Raw genomic sequence first — 23,718 nt, 5'->3', positions numbered from 1 at the left:
CCAGATTTTATAAAAAACATGCTATTCTCCATTTGTGTCTTTGAAAAACTGCAAAAAGGAAAGATAATTTAACCAGTTCCAATTCTTCAAGGCCCAGTCACTTCCCTGGATGTTTTCTTGTGCTCTGCGGGTGGAGGCTCAGGCCTTCTGAGAGTATTCCATGCATAAATCTGATCTCTTGTTACTGAGAGCAGACTGATTCTGGTTGCTCCATGAGGGCAGGACTAGCCTTAACCACGTGTATCCCCATTTCATAGCCCAATAAGAAAATGAGGCCTAAATGGAATTCATCTTCCAAAAGGAGATTATACTCCCCATAACGCAACTGTTTCCCTTTGTGTTGTTCTGAAGCTGAAATCATAGTCTATGTGAAAGTGCTTTAAAAATCGGGTATAGATTAATGGCTGGTAGTGAGTGTTAACTATTTCACATACTCTATGGAAAAAACATTTAAACAAAACATGTCTAGCTTTATTTTGTTCCCAGGAAATTTGTTAGTTTAAGTATCAGTGGATCATAACTTACCTTGTAACCTTGTGCCTGAATAGTGAAAAATAAATCAGCTTTGTAAGGAGAAACATTACAAATTTTAAGTTGTAATTATACAAATTGCTATAAAAATGTAATTGTTCTAAAAATTTTGTTCTTTGAAGGATAACTCTTTTAAACTAAAATCTTACCTGGAATCCCAAATACATAAAATCACATTGTGATTGAAGAATATGTGGTGAGTCTTTCTCACAGCAGAGTCACTAGAAGCACAAGATGATCACCCCTCTAAGTTCAGAGTTTTGGGCAGGTTTCCATAATCTCTTCAACTACAGAACTGAATAACTTTGTTTTAGCATGCCAACAACCAATCTGGCATTTAAAAGTAACTTTATTAAAGCTGAGGATAGCCCTTTAATACAGTTTGATATAATAAATCTACAGATAATCACTACTCACATCACATAATTCAGTTTCTGGGATGATACTCTCCTCTGCTAACACTCAGCGCTGTGGCAGTGGTTGGGCTCTGTATGATAGGCTACCTGCCCTCATGGACTCATGGGCTCTTGTGCTCCCACATTCCAGAACTTGGGGATTACTGATCAAGAGAAGAAAGTTCAGAGCTTTTTCTGTGACACTTATAACTTACTTTACTCAAGTTTTAAAAGGCTAAGAGACATTTGTGGAATTTACATTTGTGAATGTAAAACTGGAATTTAAGGTGTTTGTCCAGATAAATTGTGAATGAAATGAAATGAAAGGTTTTATTTGCAACTTTTACAACTTCATGAAAAAATACACTGCTCAGAATCCAACACTGGCTAAGTAAAACATTTTGATTTCTGAACAATACTGGTAATATATACCTCTGTCTTAAAATAATTCAAGAACATGATTAAATGAAAGAATTTTGATAATGTTTAAGATGACAGTTTGCAAAAAGAAAAGATAAAGTAATTTAACCACATTTTAGTAAATATGTAGATACATATTTTATTTATCAAGAGTAAATGTCAATTTTATTTAGGATATTCAAGTAAAAAAATGAAAAATTATATACCAGTGACTGTTAAGAAAAAGTTAAAAGACATTAAATTGTCCTAAGAATACTACAAAGGCACTGAATCCAAATATCCCCTTATATATGAATTACCTAAGTTTTCATATCTTTAATATTCAGTTGCTCAAAATTATGGTCTTAAAAAATATTTGTAATAAGATGATTCTACCTTATGATTTTTCCCCTGGAAGACAGAGTTTTAAACAATAAGTATGTAAAACATTCTAATGAAATAGAGTGGCAATACCTCAGGTTCAAAGGTACTCATCACTAGAAAAGGGATTTATACCTACATGTTTTTACCTTAAAACACAACTTGTTTTATCACAAAACATCAATGATAGTAAGGCACACTGAAGCATGGAAGGCCATGTTACATAATCTGATACAAATCTTAGGATAATGTTACCAACTGGATAATGATATCAAAAATTAAGAAGTTCTATAAAACTATCAAGAGGTTAGAGCTTCAGGTGGGTAATATGTTTTAAAACACATTTCCCAAAATTTACCTTTATTATGTACAAAAACAGGAGTTCATCTTGGAAATATAAATGCAATCAGATAACCATACAATGAATGACTTCTGTGTTTTCAGGGGCACTGACGCTTTGTGGTACAATGCATGTAAGTGACAATAAATGGGTAACAGGAGAAATGATTTAGATTCCTCACAAACCAGCAACTTGAAAACTTCTAACAGCGAATATAAAAGTGATACCATACACTGTGGTTTATGCATTAACCTTATACTTAAGAATGTCTTCCATAAATGGCAATAACTATAGCCATTTGCCAGATATAGAATAACTGATACAGCAAATAAAAACAGCAAGAAAATCAAAGCATACTTCTAACATTTTAATAACTTTTGCTTGTGATGACCTTCTGTGATCTGGAACCTTTGTTTTACATAAAATTGGAGCTGGAAAGAGAAGAAAAAACCTTTTGATTGGTACAACAAAAAAACCATATAGGAAATAAAAATTACTAGAATCATTAGTTTTACAAAGCTTTTACAGAAAGAGCAAACATACATCTAATATACTATAGGATACCTTTGGAAAAGAAAAAATAAAAAAACACCAAACTGTATTTTCTTAAATATGAATTCTTTTGAGCGCTCAAAAAAATTAGGGGCTTGGCCCTGACTTTATAAACAAGAGCACATGCTAATAATGGTCTTTAAGTGGAGCAGGGCAACAATTTTTACAAAGCAAATGTAAACTGTCTTTCATATATGAAATAAACTTGGGAAATCCAATCTTAATATAATAATAAATTATTATAAATTACACTGGATTAGATTAAGGTGAAAGGATAAGAACAGGTAAAAGGTCCCTTAGCTTTATATTTCAAAGCATATCTTAAAGCCATAATAAATTATAGTTTATCTTTTGAAATTCAATGATTATGGCTATTAAAAGTCATATTATTTCTTTTGACAAGTAACTGTATGCCCACTACTACAGCAGGCTCTGTTTATTATTATTATTATTACTACAGGCTCTGGGGATGGATGCATCAATGAACAAAACAAAGATCCATGCCCATGTAGAACTTATATTGCAAGATTAGATGTGAGAATTCATTCCTTCTCTTTTCCCCACAAACCATAAAACCCACAGGTCAGTTAATCCTACCAAAACTCTGTGGATTCACTTTTCCGTAGTTCAAAAATAGAAAGCTGCCATGGGCCAACATTAAGCTCTCCTAATTATTTTGAAGTTAAATTACAGTATTCTGAAAATGCTGGGTTTGAAATAAGATGTGATGACAAAATTAAACCATAAATATTGCTCTGTGAGGAACAAAAGGAAAGCTGGATGCTGCCAAAACAGAGGTAGCTAGAGTAAATTAAGGCAGAGAGTCACCAAGAAGCAGTCTCAAAAGAACCAGTCAATGCTGAATTTCAAGAACAGTCAAACAGGCAAAATGACAAGGATACTTTAAGTAGGAGAAATAAAGAACATAAAGTATAGAAAAGGGAAAAAAAAACTTATTTTCTAAAATTTTGGTAACTTTGATTTTAACACATACCCCAAACCTATAAGCCTTGAGATTATCATCCAAATGCTACTCATGGCCGCCCCACTGTACGGGGACCCTCTCTACCTTCCTCTGCATCTTTACGTCCACCATTGGTTTCACAAGCTCTGACATCAAAGCACAGGAGTTCGAATCGATAGCCTGGTTCCCTTATTAAAATAAAAATTCTCACAAAATCATCATCAGTAGAATTTGTTAAAAAAGATAAACTAAATTCTTCTTATCAAGTATTATTTTACTTCTATGATTCCCCCAAAAGTTATATAGCTTCTATTTACACATGAAATTTAACATAACAGTAGTTCAGCAGTTATTAGATGTGTGCTAGAAACACAGCCTAGACAATGAAATAAGGGCATATATTTTTCCCCTCAGGTAAACTGAGCCTTCTTATATTCTGATATTTTGTTCATTCATTCTTATGCTCATTTTGGCAAATATTTACTGAACATCTCATATGTGCCAGATGCTCTTCTAGATGCTAGGGAAATAGTGAACAAGAGGAACAGGTCTCTGCTCTCAAGGAGCTGATATTTTAGTTGCCAGAGGCTGACAATAAATAAGGAAATGGACTGTAATAAGTGTAAGATCAAATAGGGAATGAAACAGAAAGTAATGGGGGAGAGGACCTCCAGAGTGGAGGGATTTGGAGATAGCTTACTTCTTACGGTCCTTGTCCTTCTTCAGGTTGCTGCCTGATGCCAGGTAGGACTGGTTCTGGTATATCTCCGACGTAGCTTTCTTTTTTGAGAAAGCTATTATTTCTTCTTCCAAGAATCTTCTTTTCTCTTCAAGCTTCATTCTCTCTTCTTGATGAACTCTTTTAAGGTGCTCAAATTTGGCCTGTAGCTGTGAAACAAAGGTGCAATTCCCATCAATGACACAGTGTGGCAGCACGCACACAAGAGTGTTCTCCAGCTAAGCAACAATTGCTAACACTAACCTACACAGTAATCTACAAATTTTCCTGATGTCTCAAAAGTTCATGCTTTAAGTAAAAATGTACATATGAGACTGCCTTGGTCAAAAATGAACTACTGGGACTTCATTAAGATCAAAAGCTTTTGCCCAGCAAAGGAAACAGTCAACAAAACCAAAGTCAACTGACAGAATGGGAGAAGATATTCCCAAATGACATAACAGATAAGGGCTAGTATCAAAAATCTGTAAAGAACTTACCAAACTCAACACCCAAAGAACAAATAATCCAATTAAGAAATAGGCAGAAAATTGCACTACTGGGTATTTACCCCAAATATACAGATGTAGTGAAAAGAAGAGCCATCTGTACCCCAAAGTTCATAGCAGCAATGGCCACAGTTGCCAAACTGTGGAAAGAGCCAAGATGCCCTTCAACAGATGAATAGATAAAGAAATATGGTCCATATATAGAATGGAGTATTATGTCTCCATCAAAAAGGATGAATAACCAACTTTTGTATCAACATGGATAAAACTGGAGGAGATTATGCTGAGCATAATAAGCCAAGCAGAGAGAGTCAAATATCATATGGTTTCATTTACTTGTGGAACATAAAGAAACAGCATGCAGGACAGTAGGAGACGGAAAGGAAAAGTGAAGGGGGGTAAATCACAGGAGGGATGAACCATGAGAGAAGGTGGACTCTGAGAAACTGAGGGTTTTGGAGGGGGGAGAGGTGTGGGGTTGGGTGAGCCTGGTGGTGGGTATTAAGGAGGGCACATATTGCATGGAGCACTGGATGGGGTGCATAAACAATGAATCTTGGAATGCTGATAAAAATAATAAAATTGTAATATTAAAAGACAAAAAAAGAAGACACGAACAGACACACGAATAAGTGCTCCGTATCACTTGGCATCAGGGAAAAACAAAACCACAATGAGATACCACCTCACACCAGTCAGAATGGCTAAAATTAACAAGTCAGGAAATGCAGATGTTGGCAAGGATGAGGAGAAAGGGGAGCCCTCCTACACTGTTGGCGGGAATGCAAGCTGGTGCAGCCACTCTGGAAAACAGCATGCAGGTTCCTCAAAAAGTTGAAAATAGAGCTACCCTACGGTCCAGCATGCACAATACTGGGTATTTACCCTAAAGATACAAATGCAGTGATCCGAAAGGGCATGTACACCCTAATGTTTATAGCAGCAATGTCCACAATAGCCAAACTATGGAAAGAACCTAGATGAATGGATAAAGATGGTTTTGGATATCTTTATATACAAATGGTTTTGTGGTATAAATACACAATGGAATACTATGCAGCCATCAAAAGAAATGAAATCTTGCCATTTGCAATGACGTGGATGGAACTAGAGGGTATTATGCTGAGCGAAATAAGTTAATTGAAGAAAGACAAATATATGATCTCTCTGATATGAGGAATTTGAGAGGCAGGGCAGGGGGTTGTGGAGGGTAGGGAAGGAAAAAAATGAAACAAGATGGGATCAGGAGGGAGACAAACCATAAAAGACTCTTAATCTCACAGAACAAACTTAGGGTTGCTGGGAGGTAGTGGGATAGAGAGAGGGTGGCTGGGTTATGGACACTGGGGAGGGTATGTGCCATGGTGAGTATTGTGAAGTGTGTAAGCCTGATGACTCACAGACCTGTACCCCTGGGGCAAATGATACATTATATGTTAATAAAAAAATGAAAGAAACTGCCTTAATAGCTTTTTTATTTTTTTAAAGATTTTACTTATGTGACAGAGAGAGTGAGAGAGCACAAGCAAGGGGAGTAGCAAAGAAAGGTGGAGAAGATTGATCCCAGGACCCTGGGATCATGACCTGAGCTGAAGGTAGACCGCCTAACTGACTGAGCCACCCAGGCGCCCCAGTAACTATAATTATAAATGCGTTCCCATCCAAAAAATGCATGAACAGAAAAATAAATAAAAATCCCAAAACCTGCTTTTAAAACATTTGACCTTTTCTTAGAGTTTTTATTTTCTTGCTCTGTATTTTCCCCCCTCTGCAAATAAACTTTCTAAAATCCATGTTCAATGAAAGGGACACAAATCACAAAATCAAGTTATCAAAAAAACACCTTATTTTCCAAATAAAGTTACCAAGTATAGTGAAACGGTAAAAAGTTACATTGGTAAACCTATCTGAAAAGTGTCAATTATCAATTTAAATCAAGATCCTTAAAAATCTATTACATTTTTATACAGCCATTAACCTTCTTGAAATCTAAAGTAAATCAAGAAATCCTAAATTTGGGGTGCCTGGGTGGCTTAGTGGGTTAAAGCCTCTGCCTTCAGTTCGGGTCATGATCCCAGGGTCCTGGAATCGAGGCCCACATCGGGCTCTCTGCTTGGCAGGGAGCCTGCTTCTCCCTCTCTCTCTGCTTCCCTCTCTGCCTGCTTGTGATCTCTGTCTGTCAAATAAACAAATAAAATCTTAAAAAAAAAAAATCCTGAACTGAATGGGTTTTTTCATAAAAATACTCACTGTAGTAGAATTTACACCATAATGTGAAAAATAGCCTGTGTCTAATGAAGTAAAAAAAATAAATTTATGCTAAGTACACTCAATGCAGTTATTAAAGTGAGTCCATAAAAGGTTTTAACTTTACAAGGTGAAATTTCCCTAGGGACTTGAGCAGATTCCACCTCAATCAGCTGTGTGCCTTGCCTGCCAAGAACACAAATACAACATCTAGAATATAGATCAAAGAAGGCAACTTTTAAAATTTTCTAATCTAAAAGAAACAAAAAAAAATTATCTAATCTAGTTATATTAAGTATTTTTCAGTTCTGGGAAGCATTCATATAAAAAAGTAGAACTTGGAGCACCTGGGTGGCTCAGGCAGTTAAGCATCCTACTTCAGCTCAGGTCACAATCCTGGGATCCTCTGATCAGACCTCACCTCAGGTGAGGCGATCAGTGGGGAGTCTGCGTCTCCCTCTGCCCCTACCCTGCCCATATGCACATGGGCACTCCCTCTCTCTCAAATAAATAAAAAAAAATCTTTTTAAAAAATGTAGAACCTGGTTTCTAGAAAAGATGGCCCACTGAAGAAATGTTTTGCTAAAAATCAGAGGTTGAAGATAGAAACTGAAGAGCTGAACTCCATCCTAATAAAAATTAACCGTTCCAAATCTGGAAGAAGTCATGCTGTACACCAGTACAGCCTGACAGGAGATGTATTTAAATGGACAGAGAAAAGAACTGAAACAGATTCAGTAAGACTCTCCTACCCTAAGATTCTTTTATTGCCTTCTTAAGGATGGCATTTCAGAGAAGCATCTGTTCCTTAGTATCTACTTATTTATATAGTTCCTGCTTTTGCAAAAAGCTACGTTAAGTGTGTGTGTGTGTATATGTGTGTGTGTGTTTAAAGGGTGGGGTATATCTGGTTGTCATTCAAATCAGTGGTATAAATAAGAGAGTCACAACTGAGTATGTGTGCATTTCCTATAAATGCGGGAGAGCAGCTAAGTAAAACCAGGAAAAGAGGATACAGGAGTGGATTTATATAAATTAATAAAGAATCTCTGATTACTTAAATGGAGGCTGCATACTCTATATGCATAGTTAAATCTTGAAAGGTTATAGGGTACTTCATATTTCATTCATAAGTTTGACTAAAAATTGCAGAAATCCTATAAAGAGAAAAATGTTTTAAAAAGGGAGGTGGGGAAAGGGGGCCTGGCTCAGTGGGTTAAAGCCTCTGCCTTCGGCTCAGGTCCTGAGATCGAGCTCTGAATCAGGCTCTCTGCTCCTCGAAGAGCCTGCTTCTTCCTCTCTCTGCCTGCCTCTCTGCCTACTTGTGATCTCTGTATGTCAAATAAATAAATAAAATCATAACCAAAAAAAGGGAGGGGGAGGTGAGGAAGGGGGCGCCTGGGCTGCTCAGATGGTTAAGCATCTGCCTTTGGCTCAGGTCATGATCACCAGGTCCTGGGATTGAGCCCTGCATCGGGCTCCCAGCTCATGGGGTAGTCTACTTCTCTTTCTCTGCTTCTCTCTCTCTCTGTCTCTCCCCCTCCTTGTGCTCTCTCTCTCTCAAATGAATTAAAAAAAATCATTAAAAATAAAATATTTTTAAAAAATAAATAAAAGGGGAGGAGGAGGTAGGTGTAACTACTATTCACATCAGGAGTTCACAATTTTTTATTGCAACAATCTATACCATATACAAGACTCACTCATGGTTCACAACTTTCACAACATTAAGGATTTAATTCAAATATATTTTCAAATACTCAGAAGTAGTGTTTAGAAAAGATAAAGCAGTGTACCATACTGGTGATATTGTCTTAAGGGCATTGGTGAGAAGTTAGCAACAGCACAGAGGTCTTCTGTTTTTCTGAACTTGACTCTTAAGTATTTAATGATACTGACTTTAGAATTAAAAAACTGGTCATGAAGTACCTTGTAATATTAATAAAAGAGGCCTGGAATCTACTGCCACTAATGCTATATAATTAAAAGTTTAAAACTCTCGTGAGAACTTTGGTTGTTGATGCCTTAGGTTTGTTTACATTAACTTCATTTTTTACACTTCACAAAAAAGCACTTGAACCATAAAAATAAAAGTCTACAAAGGATCTGCTGACAAATAGTCTTTCTCTTTTCCTTTCAACAATTTTGCTACCGTGAATTTTTAATTTCCTTTTAAATAAAATATTCTTATGTGGGATTTTAAAAATTAAAAACTCAAATAAAAACCACTTATACATCTTTTCTCCTCACTGGAGAAACTAAAAATCATGATACATGAGTGAGAAACTCTTAAATAAAAAGAGTTTTACTCTACTACCATCTTAAGGATGAATCTACAGGGGCGCCTGGGTGGCTCAGTGGGTTAAAGCCTCTGCCTTTGGCTTGGGTCATGGTCCCAGGGTCCTGGGATCAAGCCCCGCATTGGGCTCTCTGCTCAGCAGGGAGCCTGCTTCCCCCTCTCTCTCTGCCTGCCTCCCTACCTCTCTCTGTCAAATAAATAAATAGTCTTAAAAAAAAAAAAGATGAATGTACTAATAGAAAAAAATATCAGCATCCTTTTTTCCTACTCATCACAACTCTTTCCTCAATATTTGTATTTAAAAATAACTCGGGGCTCCTGGGTGGCTCAGTGGGTTAAAGCCTCTGCTATCAGTTTGGGTCATGATCTCAGGGTTCTGGGATTGAGCCCTGCATCGGGCTCTCTGTTCAAGGGGGAGCCTGCTTCCTCCTCTCTCTCTCTCAGCCTGCCTCACTACCTACTTGTGATCTCTGTCTGTCAAATGAATAAATAAAATCTTAAATAAATAAATAAATAAATAAAAATAACTCAAAACTAGGGGACTATTCTCCAATATAAGAGACTAAACAAAGGTAATACCCAAATGTGACATGAGACCTATAACCGAATTCCAGATCAAACACAAAGTAAAAAAAATCACCAAAAAACCCCCAAAACAAAACAACAACAAAAGGCCATCTCTGAACAATTAGGGAAGTGTGAATACCTACTAGAGATCAGGTGAGATTATGGCACTCCTATTAATTTTCTTAGGTGTAAAACTCGTACAATGGTTATGGAGGAAAACATGCCTGAGCTTCAGAGATGCAAACTGAAGGGTCTTGGGATAAAGTGTCATGATGTCTACAACTAGCTTTCAGATGACCAGGAAAAAACATCCTCCCCTCAGATGCATAAACACACATATATAAAATACAGATGGCAAATTCCCTTTTGAGCTTATCCTTTTTGACCGTCATCTTGAATATGGCCATTTCACTTAAAAGTAGACACTGTGGTTAGGTCCACAGAAAAGAGTTTAACCCAAATATAAAATTATTGCTTGAAGAACTAGAAGCACACAGAATTATGGAAATTAACCGTGATGTTTATGTGTATGCAAGCACACATGTGTACCAAGATTATCCAAAGGTCATACAACCACCCGACTCATCTAGAAAGCCTGACTTCAAACTCAAAGAACTACTTAACTGCTTTCATAGTTACCCATTTCATAGCAAGCATCAACTCCAACAACTCTCAATAACTCCCAAGAAAGGCTTTATCAAGCCACAGCTAAAACATTTCTGGTTCAAACTTAAAGCATTTAAAACCCTTATTAGTAACCTAGGCCAATGTAAAAGTCCTTGGTGAACCACTTCTTATGGAAGACTATTTACGCAAAAAGGCCAAAATTGAAGTCTGTACTCAAAGACTATGTGTTACAATAACTACTTTTTAATGAACAACAAGTAATCTCCAAAAGCATCTCAGCTAAATTCTTGAGCTAAATCTCCCCAGTAGGATACTTAAAAAACAAATGTAGATCACATCAAACCAGCATACTTGCCTCTCTTTCAGCTTCTTTCAGTATGGCTTCTTTCTCCTTTACTCGCTGCACAAACATCTGCTTCATTTCTTCTTCCTTCCTCTGACGTTCTCCATAAAATTCGTGTCTTTTAGCTTCATAGGTTTCTTGAAGACTAAAAAGTTATTTGTGGTACTCTCATGTTAAAAAATGATGTAGGAAACTTCCAAACACTCACACTTCTCTGGTTAAGCCTTATACTATAATAACAATTACCAATACCCTCTTATACAGAGTAACCTGAAACATGACATTTCCTACAGCATGAAACATAAAAAGCCACAGATGCCACAGCTACAGAATACCAGGTTTCTGAAATCTCTGATTTATCAAGTCCTTCTCAAGAAGTATTCTCATATTACCCCAAATGAATTCCTCTTTCAGTCTTAATTAGCATCACTGTCTTTGGAAACCCTGAAGTCTTGAAGTCATCCTTGACTCTTCCCTTACCTTATCTCTGTATCTGATCACCAAGGTCTGAGAGTTCAGTCTGTGACCTTGACATCATTTTAATCCCATCTTCTGATTTCTACAGATATTGTTACAGCCCAACTCAAACTTGGTGATTTTTTTGCTTTCACTATTATAAATTAATATCCTAACTGACCTCTGGGCTTTTAGTTCCCCTTTCTTTCATTTTCTTACTTCTTGCCACTCCTAGATTTTCCAGAAAAACCGCACAGACCTCTTATCTTTTTTTCCACAGCATTAGTTATCTACAGAATATGGTACCACCTCTTTTGAACAGCACTTACACTTTTGAATCTGGTCTAATTCTACCTTTCCAGATTCGTCTCTTACCAAACAAATCCAATCCTCCTAAGGTGCCAGCCATACCAACCTAGTCATTCTTCCTAATATCACAGATTTCATGCTTTAGCTTGTGTAATTCCTGTGCTTTCAACACTAATGCCCACCTGCCAACCCCCATTCTACCCAGCTAATCCTTTACTCCTCAAGTCCAATTTCAAATGCAACTTCCTTCTGGGTGGTTCAGATGGTTAAGCATCTGCTTTTGGCTCAGGTCATGATCCCATAGTCCTGGAATGGAGCCCCACATAAAGCTCCCTTCTCCCTCTGCAACTCCCCCTGGTTATGTTTGCTCTCCCTCTCTGACAAATAAAAAAATAACATCTTAAAAAAAAAAAAAAGCCTTCTCTCCTACCCCCTGTTGGAACTAGCTATGCCTTCTAAGCACTCTCATGGCACTTCGTACTCTTCTTTGGCATTTATATCCTGTCTCTCTCTTCTAATAGATCATTATCTCTGTAAACTGACTACCCAGCAAAGCTCTCTAGACACATCAAGGTCTTTGTAAATGTTCATTTAATGACAGAAATTGCCAGGAAGTAGAGCTCGATTTAACCAAGCAGAGCAAGGATTGTCCTGGAACACTATGCCCAGCTGCCCTTTCTTACTTACAGCATTCAGAGGTATCACAGACTTCTTATATATGTCAGACACCAAGCCCTTCCATTTTAACACACTATGAGACTATCCCAAAGATTTAACAGGGAACACAAATGTGCCTTCCAGCTGTTTTACAGTAAGAAATTTCTACTGCTTACATAAGTACTTTATATCTAAATAGAAATAAGTATGATGAATTAAGGAATTTTACAGCCTTAAATAAGGTACCACCTCCTTTAAATAGCATTTAAGGAACTTCACAATCTGGCCTAATTCTATCCTTCCAGATTCATCTCTTACCAAACAAATCTAATCCTCCTAAGGTTCCAGACATACCAACCTAGTCACTGTTCCACTAACTGGAAAAATAAATCTTCTAAGTATAGAATTCTAGAAGTAAAAGGAGAATTAGAATAAGAAACGTTACGCAACAGCTGTTATGGCCGACTGTGCAGGGTATGAGTAGCAAGTGTTTTGAAGAGGCAAATATCCTAGACAGTATCTTTAAAAGCAAAATGTACAAACTGCCCTAGATAACCACATTAATGCCCCAGATCTTAAGGAAACATTTACCAGGCTTTTTATTTTTCTATGTTTGTTTTGTTTTTATTTTAAAGAAGCCTCTATATCAGGCTACTTTCATTGTTTTCAGAAACCTCACTACAATTCACTGATCCTACATTGGACTGATAGTCTCTAATGACAAATGACTTAAATAATGTTTTGAATTCGTACCAAATGTATGTTTAAGAAAGTTCTCATTATCTGTGTATATAAACACTTGAGTTGCTTAAAAGGAAAATAAATCTACCTGGCAAAGAGAAAAGACCTAATATTTATTGAATAGCTGCTCCCAACAAGATACTTTCCTGGAATCCTTTATCTACCTAATTCCCATAGCACCCAAGCAGAACTAGCACTAATACTCTTTTACAGATAAGAAAACTAAAGCTCAGAGAAGTAAAGTAATCAAAGCAACATAGTTTTAAGTAAAAAGCTAGAATTTGAACCAGGTCAGATTTTTTGTTTTATCAAAAGATTAAAGGGGCACCTGCATGGCTCAGTGGGTTAAAGCGTCTGTCTTCAACTCAGGTCATGATCCCAGAGGTCCTGGGATTGAGCCCTGCATCTGGCTCTCTGCTCATCAGGGAGCCTGCTTCCCCCACTCTCTCTCTGCCTGCCTCTCTGCCTACTTGTGATTTCTGTCTGTCAAATAAGCAAAAAAAATCTTTAAAAAAGAAAAAAAGGGGCGCCTGGGTGGCTCAGTGGGTTAAAGCCTCTGCCTTCAGCTCAGGTCATGATCCCAGGTTTCTGGGATCAAGCTCCACATCGGGCTCTCTGCTGGGCAGGGAACCTGCTTCCTCCCCTCTCTCTGCCTACTTGTGATCTCTGTCTGTCAAATAAATAAATAAAATCTTAAAAAAATAAATAAATAAAATAAAATACAATAAATAAAAAAAAAAGATTAAAAAATCATTGTTACTCCTCCTGCATATTTTCTGTCACGTCTCAAGGTTTTTCAGCTTTGACAACCAGAAGTAAATTTTAAGTAAAATCAATTCTAAGTAAAGAAACCTGCACTATCTTTCAAAAGGTGGTAAAGGAATTCCTAGAAGATCTGTAAGGGAACAATTTACATAGTATTATAAAACTAATGCAGCTACTGTTTATTATTATGGATTTATTCATTAAACAAAAATGAAAAAGTTTTCTTGCTATTTTAGTAAAAATTCTTGTTTTTAGTATGAGATTAGCTTAATATTCAATGAAACATTACTATACATGTAAATATCACTGTTTAAAGCAAAGTTTAAAATCAAAGAGGAAGAAAAAAAAATTCTCAAATGCTCATATTCATCAAGAAAATCACTACAGTCCCTTCACTTAGGACTTGTGTTTTATATCCTGTTCTAAAAAGCCTGCTAAGCTTTTTCCATTTCGGCTCTAGACTAAATTGAGAGTTCCAAAGACACAAATTTTACAACACAAAAAAATTAAGTCAAACACTTAACTCTAAAATACTACAAGATTCTTCCTTTCAAAACTACAGGTCCCTCAACACTTCAAATGGCAGTGATTTTGTACTTAAATGTTAAAGATGATTAACTGTGGGAATGAAAATGGTTATGTTAATCTAAAATAACTTAGGGATTTAAGAAGGTTATTAACCACTTCTGATCTAGCTTTAATAATTAAAGATCAGCTAATTAAGATTAGAGGAGAGTATAATGCCATTTACTGGGACCTCATGATAAGCACATGAGTAGTGTTGAGAGATTAGGACAATAACTATGACTCAGCCTAATTGTTCACAATAAAATGGAAATGGAAAACAAGCTGAAGGTTCTGGCAATAAAGAAGATTGGGTAGTAAAGAGAATTAAAAGTCATCCCAACAAGTTTATATAACTATTTTTTTAATTGATAGATACAGTATTGAGGGATGAACTTTCAACCAAATCAGAGTGACTACTATTAGGTATACCCCAAATTAAATGGAAAATATTGCCCAGAAAACCGAATATAACTTCTTGAAACTGTAGAACCTTCCTAAGACATCAAGCTATAATGAACTACAGAAGCTTTATCAAATAATTTATTCGCAAATAAAACACCAAGAGAAGAAACATTATGCCGTGCCTGATTCAAGAAATCCAGTAAGAAATGTCTTCTCTCTTAAGAAGAGCAGCCTAGGAAGGGCAGAAGACGCAGGCAGGCAGAGGCCTCCCTTACATAAGATCTAGTTCCCCATCCTTTCTTGCTTGTTCCCTACCCAATGTTACCCAGTATAAATTGAAGAATCTCCATTTTCCAATTTTCCATTCTTCATTTGATCAGTGAGCAGATGTTCCCCAAACTAAAGAAATGCTTTAAAAAACATGGATGTTCTAAGCAGTCTTTGATTCTGAATGTCCACCATCTACCTATACCTCCTTTTGGTATTGTTAGCCTGATTAATTTTGGAGAGCTACCTCTTCTCCCTGGGGATATAGTCTGGTGGGACAATTAATTAGATTCATGCCCACTCTGGCCAAGACAAAAAGGGTACATGTCCTAAGCCAGGCATATTGGACTAGGCTGTAAATTGTCAAGAAGAAACCAAAAAAGGCTGGAAATGGTTTCAGCTCATTCACTCCACTCCCAGCACAGAATGAAACTGGTTTCTACCTGTTCTAAGGTTTCCCTTTGAATCTGTAATTCTTGGCTGATGTAGTCTTTCATAGAACTTATTGCCCTTTTTGTTTTAGAGGAGTGGTCTTCATTATGTTCAAAGAGCTGTAAAGGAAGCAACTGGATTTTATTACACTGCTGTACTTCTATAGCAAGAACTTGATCCTCAGCTTCAACACAGCTGACTTCTCCCTGAAACTTTCTTCACTTGGCTTCCAAGACATGACACTGCTGGCTTACCTCCTTCCTCTACCCAAGACTTCTCAATCTTTTCTATCTACTTCTCCAGCTGACAAATATCAGAGTGACTCAAGTCTGTTTTCAAGGTACCTTTCTTTTCAGACACACTTCTCTCTCTAGGCAATCTCATCCCTATTCATACATTCAGTTAGCCATCTAAATGCTGATGACTCTTAAGTTTATTACTTTGGCCCAGCCCTCTTCCCTGAGCTCCAGAAAAATACCCAAAGTGGAACACTGTCACTTGTATGTTCCAGAGGAAACTCAAGTCAGCAGGTCCCAAACCAAGCTTATGCTCCATCATGCCCATCACTGCAGCTCCACAAAAAAGCCAGTCCTTCCAGAGATAACCTGTCTCGAGGAAAAGTACAACCATCTACCTAGCCAATGAAACCATAATACCAGGAAACTAGATGCCTTTTTTTTTCTTTTTTTAAAAAGCAGCATCTTCTGGCATTTCCTGCTTCTTTACCTCATTATATCCAGTCACTAAGTTCTTTCAATTTCATCTTCTAGATATGTCTCAAACACATCCAGTTCTATTTTTACCACTTTTACTTCAGTCCAAGCAATACTCTCCCACTGGTCTCTCCTAAGCATCTCTGCATACCACTTTAATACTTTCTTTGCATTCTAGCTAAAAGTGATTTTTCAAATGTAAATATGGTAATGATAACTCCCTGAATGGTTGTTTTGCCTTTTCCTTGGAACAAAGCACAAATCCCAACCAAGTGATCCACAGTTTGATTACTGCCTACCTGTTCTCTCAATCTTATGCTCTCTAGCTGCGCTGACCTTCTTAAAGAGCTCTGAAGATGTCATTCTCTCTCTGCTTGCAGTCTTTTCATGTCTTGCTCTGATTTCCCCAAATTATTAGCTCAAAACAGTAACTGCCTCAAGACAATCTTCTCTGATTTTCAAATTAAGTCAGGAAACCCTCCCTCACTACATACCATCTCTCCTTTAGCAGACATTTCACAACTGTGATTAATTGTGCAATTTGATTTTGGCCTCCCCAATAAGAATGTAAACTCCATGATAAGCAGGTCTATAGGCTCTTCCTCAGTATTATATCCCCAGAACTTAGCCCAGAGCTTTGCAAATAGCAGACACTTTTAAAATGTTTATGATTTGGGGGCACCTGGGTGGCTCAGGTCACGATGCCAGGAGCCTGGGATGGAACACCTCCTCAGGCTCCCTGCTCAGTGGAGAGCCTGCTTCTCCCTCTCCCTCTGCCCTTACCCCTGCTTGTGTTCTCTGGCTCTATCTCTGTTAAATAAATAAAGTCTTTTAAAATAAAATAAAATTTTATGATTTTTCATATTAAATCACTGCTGACTCCCAAATTATTATCTCAGCCTTAACTTCTCCCTAAATGCCAGATTCATTTATGTAATAATGTACTGAAACTTTTCACTGGAATATTTATTTTTTAAAAGCTTTATTTATTTTAGAGAGAGACAGAGAACACATGTACATATATGAGTGGGCAGAGGTGCAGAGGAATAGAATGCTCAAAACAGACTCCCTGCGGAGTGTGGAGCCCAATGCAGAGCTCCATCCCATAATCCATAAGATCATGACATGAGCTGAAACCACGAGCTGAATGATCATAACCCCTAAAATCTATCCCTTCCCCAGTCTTGCTCCTATCAGTAAACATTACCACCATTTAGCCAAATTCAGGTCATTTCTCAATGACTAGAGTCATCCTTGATTCCTCTGTCCTTTTACAGCCCATACCCAAACCATCAATGAGTCCTATGAACTTTACCTTCAAATTACATGTCCTAAATGTGCTTTTGACCACCTCTACACTACCAAGTCTCTATGGTCTCACCAGGACTACTGTGTGAGCACCCCGACTCTATTTTCCACAAAGGGCCAGAGGGTCCTCCTCCCACCTCCATCCCAGAAATTCTGTAAGGCAGTTTCTGTTTAAGCCCACGGTGCTTACCTACCCACTGACCAGCAGTGTGTGAAAGCATATGGGAGACGAACAGCAAGTATCTGTTAGATGAGTGAATGGAAAATTTAACTTAAATGCAGACTCTTAGGCTCTATCCGTAGAAGTTCTGAACCTGCATTTCTTAATCTTCCATAGATGCCTGATGACTGACCCACCAGGCAACCTGAATCCCTCTTCTCAGGGTACTTCAAAGGCTGCCCCACTTGCTCTCACTCAGTATTTGTGTCTTACTAACGTACACTGAGACCTCTGAATTGCCCCTTAGACTTGAAAGAATGAGACATGAAGCCTCCTCTAGAAAACACTAGTGAAGCCAAATCTTCAATAGAGAAAATAGTTTTATCAGAAGTGATCAAAAGCACAGCATGCCTGAAATTGGTGAAGAGGGGTTGAGTATACGTAATTCTTTTTTATCATACTACTAGATTTATCATATTTTATATGATATCATATAAAATATTCTAACTTCCCATGATGATATCATATGATGATATCATAATTTATCATACTACTAGAGCTAAAAAAAAAACTAATTAAAACCATAATAGATTAAAAACTTGAAAAATTTAACCTCATCTACTATTAAATCTTCCCAAAGGTCAGATACAATGGCATCACTGAAGTAATGTTCTCCTTCTCCTTTTTGTGTTTACTCTAGTACAAATACTAAGAGTCAGGGAAATGACCAAAATGCAAATAATGAAATGGAAAAAAAATCCTTAGTTCCATAACAGAGTTTTAGAGTGTTTTTTCCTGAAGATTTCCTACTTTCCTCCATGCAAAAAACCTATTCTGGAATGCTACATCATATCAAATCTGATGTAGTAGGTAAGGATTAGAGTTTCATGTTTATGTATCTTAATAAAAACAAGTCAGGAATGTAAAGCCACATAAAATTACCTAGCAAGTTTATAACACTGAATGCTATAATTACTGAACAAGAAGGTCATCAGGCTTTAAAATTCTTATAACTACCCTGGAATATTTTAAGAAACAGTTTAATCCCTGACTTCCTACAAGCACTTTCATTCTTCCTTTAGAAGACATTTTCCTAAATTTAAGTCATTCCAAACTTTCATCAAGCTAAAAACAACGGGTTTTTTGGTTTAATATGATTCACATTCCAACTTTCTTTTAGAAGAACAGATAAATATACTTTTATCTTTCTCAGAAAAATACAAATATAAAACCAAATGAGAATTCTTTCCTTTAGTTATTCATTTCAGCATGTACTGAGATAATGGGCTTCTGCCATTATGTTCTTTCTTAAACTCTTAGAATCAGATGAAGTATTAGAGACCCTTCAAAGGCAAGAAAGCCTCAAGTGATCTGAGAAGCACAATAATTAATCATAAGCAAATGATTCTACTTCATGGTTTGCCAGGTTTCTGAAAACCACATTCTCCAACATCCTGGATATAAAACAAAGTACAATCCTCTATAACTTCCTCTTTGATTGGCTTCTCACAGAAATCCCGTTACCTGAGGGGCTTATTCTCTGGGCCCACATCTGTAAAGCCCATTTCCTCCAGTTTGCAACGCCTGTAAAGTTCATAATGCCTAGTGTGGGTCTGTTCTCGCAGATCTTCCATGTTTGTACAAATGAGCATTTCCCGGAGCTTTACAAAATCACAGTGGTTTTCATTTTCCACTAGCCAGAAAAACAAGAAAACAGCAACACCAATTTTTAATTCCTGGCACACAGTGCTTGTTGAATGAAAGAATCTATAAAAACACATCTGAAATAACAGTGAAATGATCAGCCTAACACCTATGATTGTTTTATGTAAGTAACCAAGGAAGAAACTCTTGCATTACACACACTGAATTATAAGCAATGTAACAGATTGGGAAACTACTTTAAATTTAGTAGGCAATGGATAAACAGGAAAGAAATACATTATATTATGTCACTAATATGTTCCAATTATTTCACTAATATTTTGTTAGCATTTTACAAACCATCCTTAGGAGATTTTACAAAGTGCTTAAAAAGACCCTGTAACATTATTTTATTAAAACTTCAAAGTAGTAATTCTACATACTCAAGATACCATCTGTACATGCTATAATTATCAAACTCTTTATATACAATGCCATATTTATGATGTTGTGTTTGACACTATTCAAAATTAGTGAATAAATATACTTAGTTCTCCTTACATGGTCCTTCTTCTAGGGTTATGGTGACTGGAAGACTACAAATAATTATGTAACTAATTATATAACCAATAGTTTTAAGTACAATTACTACTTTTATATTTTTATACATTAAAAATGTTAAGTTTTGTCAATATCTTTTAATTACAAATCTGTCAATTAAAATATCAGCAGTATTAGGAAACCAGTACTAACAGGGGTAATCCATTTCCCACTAATAGCACTACAAGTAAATGAATGAACCAGATAGTAATAATTACTTATTCATTACAAGGCTAGATAAATCCTAAAATTTTTTAATTGGGTGACTTAGTTTTGGAAATAGTTGGCAATACTTTGATAATTGGAAATACATAAATGTACGAGGTGGTTTATTGTGCCTAGAATTATGTTTTAGTAATTAGTTATGTATCATGTTTAAACACCAGTATTTATATTCAAATTCTGCTCTGTCTAGTGCTTCCCACTTTCTGAATGTCTTGGCACACCAGGCACAAAATGTGTGTGATATAATAAAGAAAATGGGAAAGCCCAGCCTCCACATACTTGGCCAAAACAAAATACATGCCACTGTTCTGATAAGCAAATCATAACCCAAAATAAGCATCACCTTAGAGAATGCACTGAATGCAACTTTCAGACTGTTAGGTGACATGCGTATTCCCAGTCATCATTCATCTCATTTACCTTGTACAACACCCCACGGGTACTGGCGAGCTTTGACCATCTTATTTCCAACTTTTACCTCATCCATACTTCCTACAACAGCAAATGGCAAATGTCCCTGGAAAGGAACCATGATACCAAATCATATCTCACACTATTATGATAAATCACTAACTAAAAAAGTTTTATGAAAGTAACAGATTAGAGAAAATGTACTAAATAACAAAGTTATTAAAATCAAATGATCTGCTATGCCTCTGATTTTATTTTAAAATTATTTTTTTAAGATTTTACTTATTTGTCAGAGAGAGGGACAGCACAAGCATGGGATGCTGCAGGCAGAGAAAGAAGCAGGTTCCCTCTTGAGCAAGAAGCTTGATGCGGGGGACTCAATCCCCAGGACCCTGGGATCATGACCTGAGCAGAAGGCAGATGCTTACCTAGTCAACTGAGCCACCCAGGCATCCCTATACCTCCAATTTTAAAACTTGGCTGTGAATATGTGACAACTGTTCTATACGAGTAAATTTCAGGCCCCATAAAGAAAATTAATCATTGAGCATCCCCCACATGCAAGGTATAAAAAAAGATTCTAGTATAGGTATCATTTCCCTCAATATTATCTTTGCCCTAAAAGACAAAGATAATGTTGAGGAAATTACACATGTACACACACTTACACATACCAAATGAATAACTAAAATATATATCTATGTTTAATGTGTGCACAGATGCATGGTACTAATACAAAATGGTAGTTAAGCCCCAAACTAGTACAAAAGGTACTAAAATGTTACATAAACTTAGAGGAATGAGGAATCACTGTGAGCAGGACGATATAACCCAAACCAGAGATGGACCAAGGAGAGTAAGAACTAACTTAAGTAAGGAGAAGATTTTGAACAAACACGTAACAGCTAGATTTAGAGAATAGTAGTAGAATAGACTGGTATGTCTGAAGGTGAGAATTAATACAGGAGAAAGGTCTAATGTTTAAGTATTAAGTATTATGTTTAATTTTTAATAACTGATATGTGTCTTAATGGTGTCTTTCTGAAAAATTATTCCAAGTGGGCACAAATAATAAAATTATATTTAGAGACAATATAACACATCGGTATTGAGATCACTTCATTTACATTAGTCAGTTTTTTATATATTTAAAGTATCTTAATGAAAAATCAGAAAAGGAAAAGGAGAAATGGCATGAACAGTTACTGAATGTCACTGTGTTAAGCAGTGAACAAAGACTAAATCCTCACAACCCAACTGCAGGTATTAACCCAATTTTGTAGGTAAGTTAACAATCTCAGGGAGGTTAGTATTTCCCACAAGAACATATGGTTAAGTTAAAACCAATGACTCTTCAAAATATAACCAGATATTTAAGAAATTTAGTAGCCTGAAGAAAGTATCACAAAGAACTCAGCCATCTTTAGTCATATTAGATAAAAAGTTACGTGAATATTGGGGCACCTGGGTGGCTCAGTTGGTTAAGCAACTGCCTTTGGCTCAGGTCATGATCCTGGAGTCCCAGAATCGAGTCCTACATCAGGCTCCTTGCTCGGCAGGGAGTCTGCTTCTCCAGCTGACCTCTCTCATGCTCTCTCTCATTCTCTCTCTCTCAAATAAATAAATAAAGTCTTTAAAAAAAAGAAAAGAAAAGTTATGTGAATGTTTAATATGTACATGTGATGCTGTAAGGGAGGATGAGCTTAAATACCAGATCGGAAATATGTCCTTAAAGATTTTAAAGTTCCCAAGCATTCCAAAGGAGAATAGAAAGACTTCACATGTTTTTTAAAGATAGGACAAAAGGCATCTTTCTAAGGCAATTAGTAAACATGGTGCCACAAAAGGAAAATCCCAGCCTTGCCAATGTATCATTTTATTTAGGTGAAAGTAAATACATTCTCATATATTTTTTCCAACTCTAGAAAATAAAACATTTTCCTATATTGAACTTATTGAAAATTCAGTAAGTGTGAAGTCTTTTTGGAAGACACAAGTGAAAGTGTGTTAGCATAAATGTCACTTATAAATTAGTCTTTTCACATGTAAATAAAATTAAAATTCAACTAGGAGCTTACATTCATTGAAGCATTGATTTTAGCAATAGTTTCATCGTCTGTTGGAAACTGATATATCTGGACACCGTTGCTAACCAATTCACTCATGAGCTTGATCTTAAACTTCTGTAATTCAGCTTTAGAAATTGCATCTGCTTTGGCAATCACTGGTATAATGTTCACCTATTAACAATAAAGAAAAACAAAATATCATAATTGGAGATTTATTTTTTTAATTCTGTAGTTTTGCATTCAAAACCACTCAGTCTCTGACTAACTTCCGTAACCTAGATCTGGGAATGAACAAACTATGGTACAGTTGTCTGTTGATATAAATTAAGATTTACTAGAGCACAGCTTCACAGAAAAAGCTTGCCAACTCCTAACCTGACTGTCACTGTCACCATATTCCCCTACACAAATCACTTCTGTAGATGCTGGCCTTAATAGTAACTGCTTTTAAAAAGCAGAATTCTGGGCGCCTGGGTGGCTCAGTGGGTTAGGCCGCTGCCTTCGGCTCGGGTCATAATCTCAGGGTCCTGGGATCGAGTCCCGCATCGGGCTCTCTGCTCAGCAGGGAGCCTGCTTCCCTCTCTCTCTCTCTCTGCCTGCCTCTCCGACTACTTGTGATTTCTCTCTGTCAAATAAATAAATAAAATCTTTAAAAAAAAAAATAAAATAAAAAGCAGAATTCTTACAAAATTAATCTTACATCTGAATTTAGGGTTAGAAATCTTACATTTTCTTCTATTTCTCAAAGTCTCTCATAATTCTGTCACACACAAAATGTAAGCAGGAAGCTGAGATCACCTGCTGAATTCACTAAGTATTTTTAATTTAATAATCTAAGCATTAATAATCAGGATAATTGATCCTTCTGTAAAACTATGAAGCAGGTGAGTTTCTCCTTCTTCCTCTCATTTTGGCAGATCCCCTTCCCAGTGAATCCATCTAATCTGTACTATTTTTTATTTCTTAATAATCTAAGCATTAATAATCAGGATAATTGATCCTTCTGCAAAACTATGAAGCAGCTGAGTTTCTCCTTCTTCCTCTCATTTTGGCAGATCGCCTTCCCAGTGAATCCATCTAATCTGTACTCTGTTGTGAGAGACTCCTACCTAATTGTTTG

General features: G+C 36.5%; 1 protein-coding gene across 4 annotated transcripts in view; it reads right to left on the bottom strand.

Moving 5' to 3' along the window:
• Window positions 1–862: 862 nt before the first annotated feature.
• Window positions 863–23,718, bottom strand: part of SEPTIN10 (septin 10) — a 78,161-nt gene continuing 55,305 nt past the window's right edge. For 2 of the 4 annotated variants that reach the window (XM_032351622.1, XM_032351624.1), the window contains 7 exons: window positions 22,608–22,769; window positions 20,539–20,635; window positions 19,174–19,342; window positions 10,885–11,017; window positions 4,263–4,450; window positions 3,593–3,750; window positions 2,399–2,477 (listed from right to left, as the gene is read on the bottom strand). In XM_032351622.1, coding sequence (XP_032207513.1) covers window positions 3,633–3,750; window positions 4,263–4,450; window positions 10,885–11,017; window positions 19,174–19,342; window positions 20,539–20,635; window positions 22,608–22,769 — 867 coding nt within the window. In that variant the 3' untranslated portion in view covers window positions 2,399–2,477; window positions 3,593–3,632. Of the gene's footprint in view, window positions 2,478–3,592; window positions 3,751–4,262; window positions 4,451–10,884; window positions 11,018–19,173; window positions 19,343–20,538; window positions 20,636–22,607; window positions 22,770–23,718 lie in introns of all 4 variants that reach the window. The other 2 variants (XM_032351625.1, XM_032351623.1) reach the window with 2 other exon arrangements.

This window comes from Mustela erminea, chromosome 7, assembly GCF_009829155.1.
Source record: "Mustela erminea isolate mMusErm1 chromosome 7, mMusErm1.Pri, whole genome shotgun sequence".
NCBI classification, from domain to species: domain Eukaryota; kingdom Metazoa; phylum Chordata; class Mammalia; order Carnivora; family Mustelidae; genus Mustela; species Mustela erminea.
Note: the sequence above shows the minus strand (reverse complement) of the source record. Positions and strands in the feature narration are given on the sequence as shown.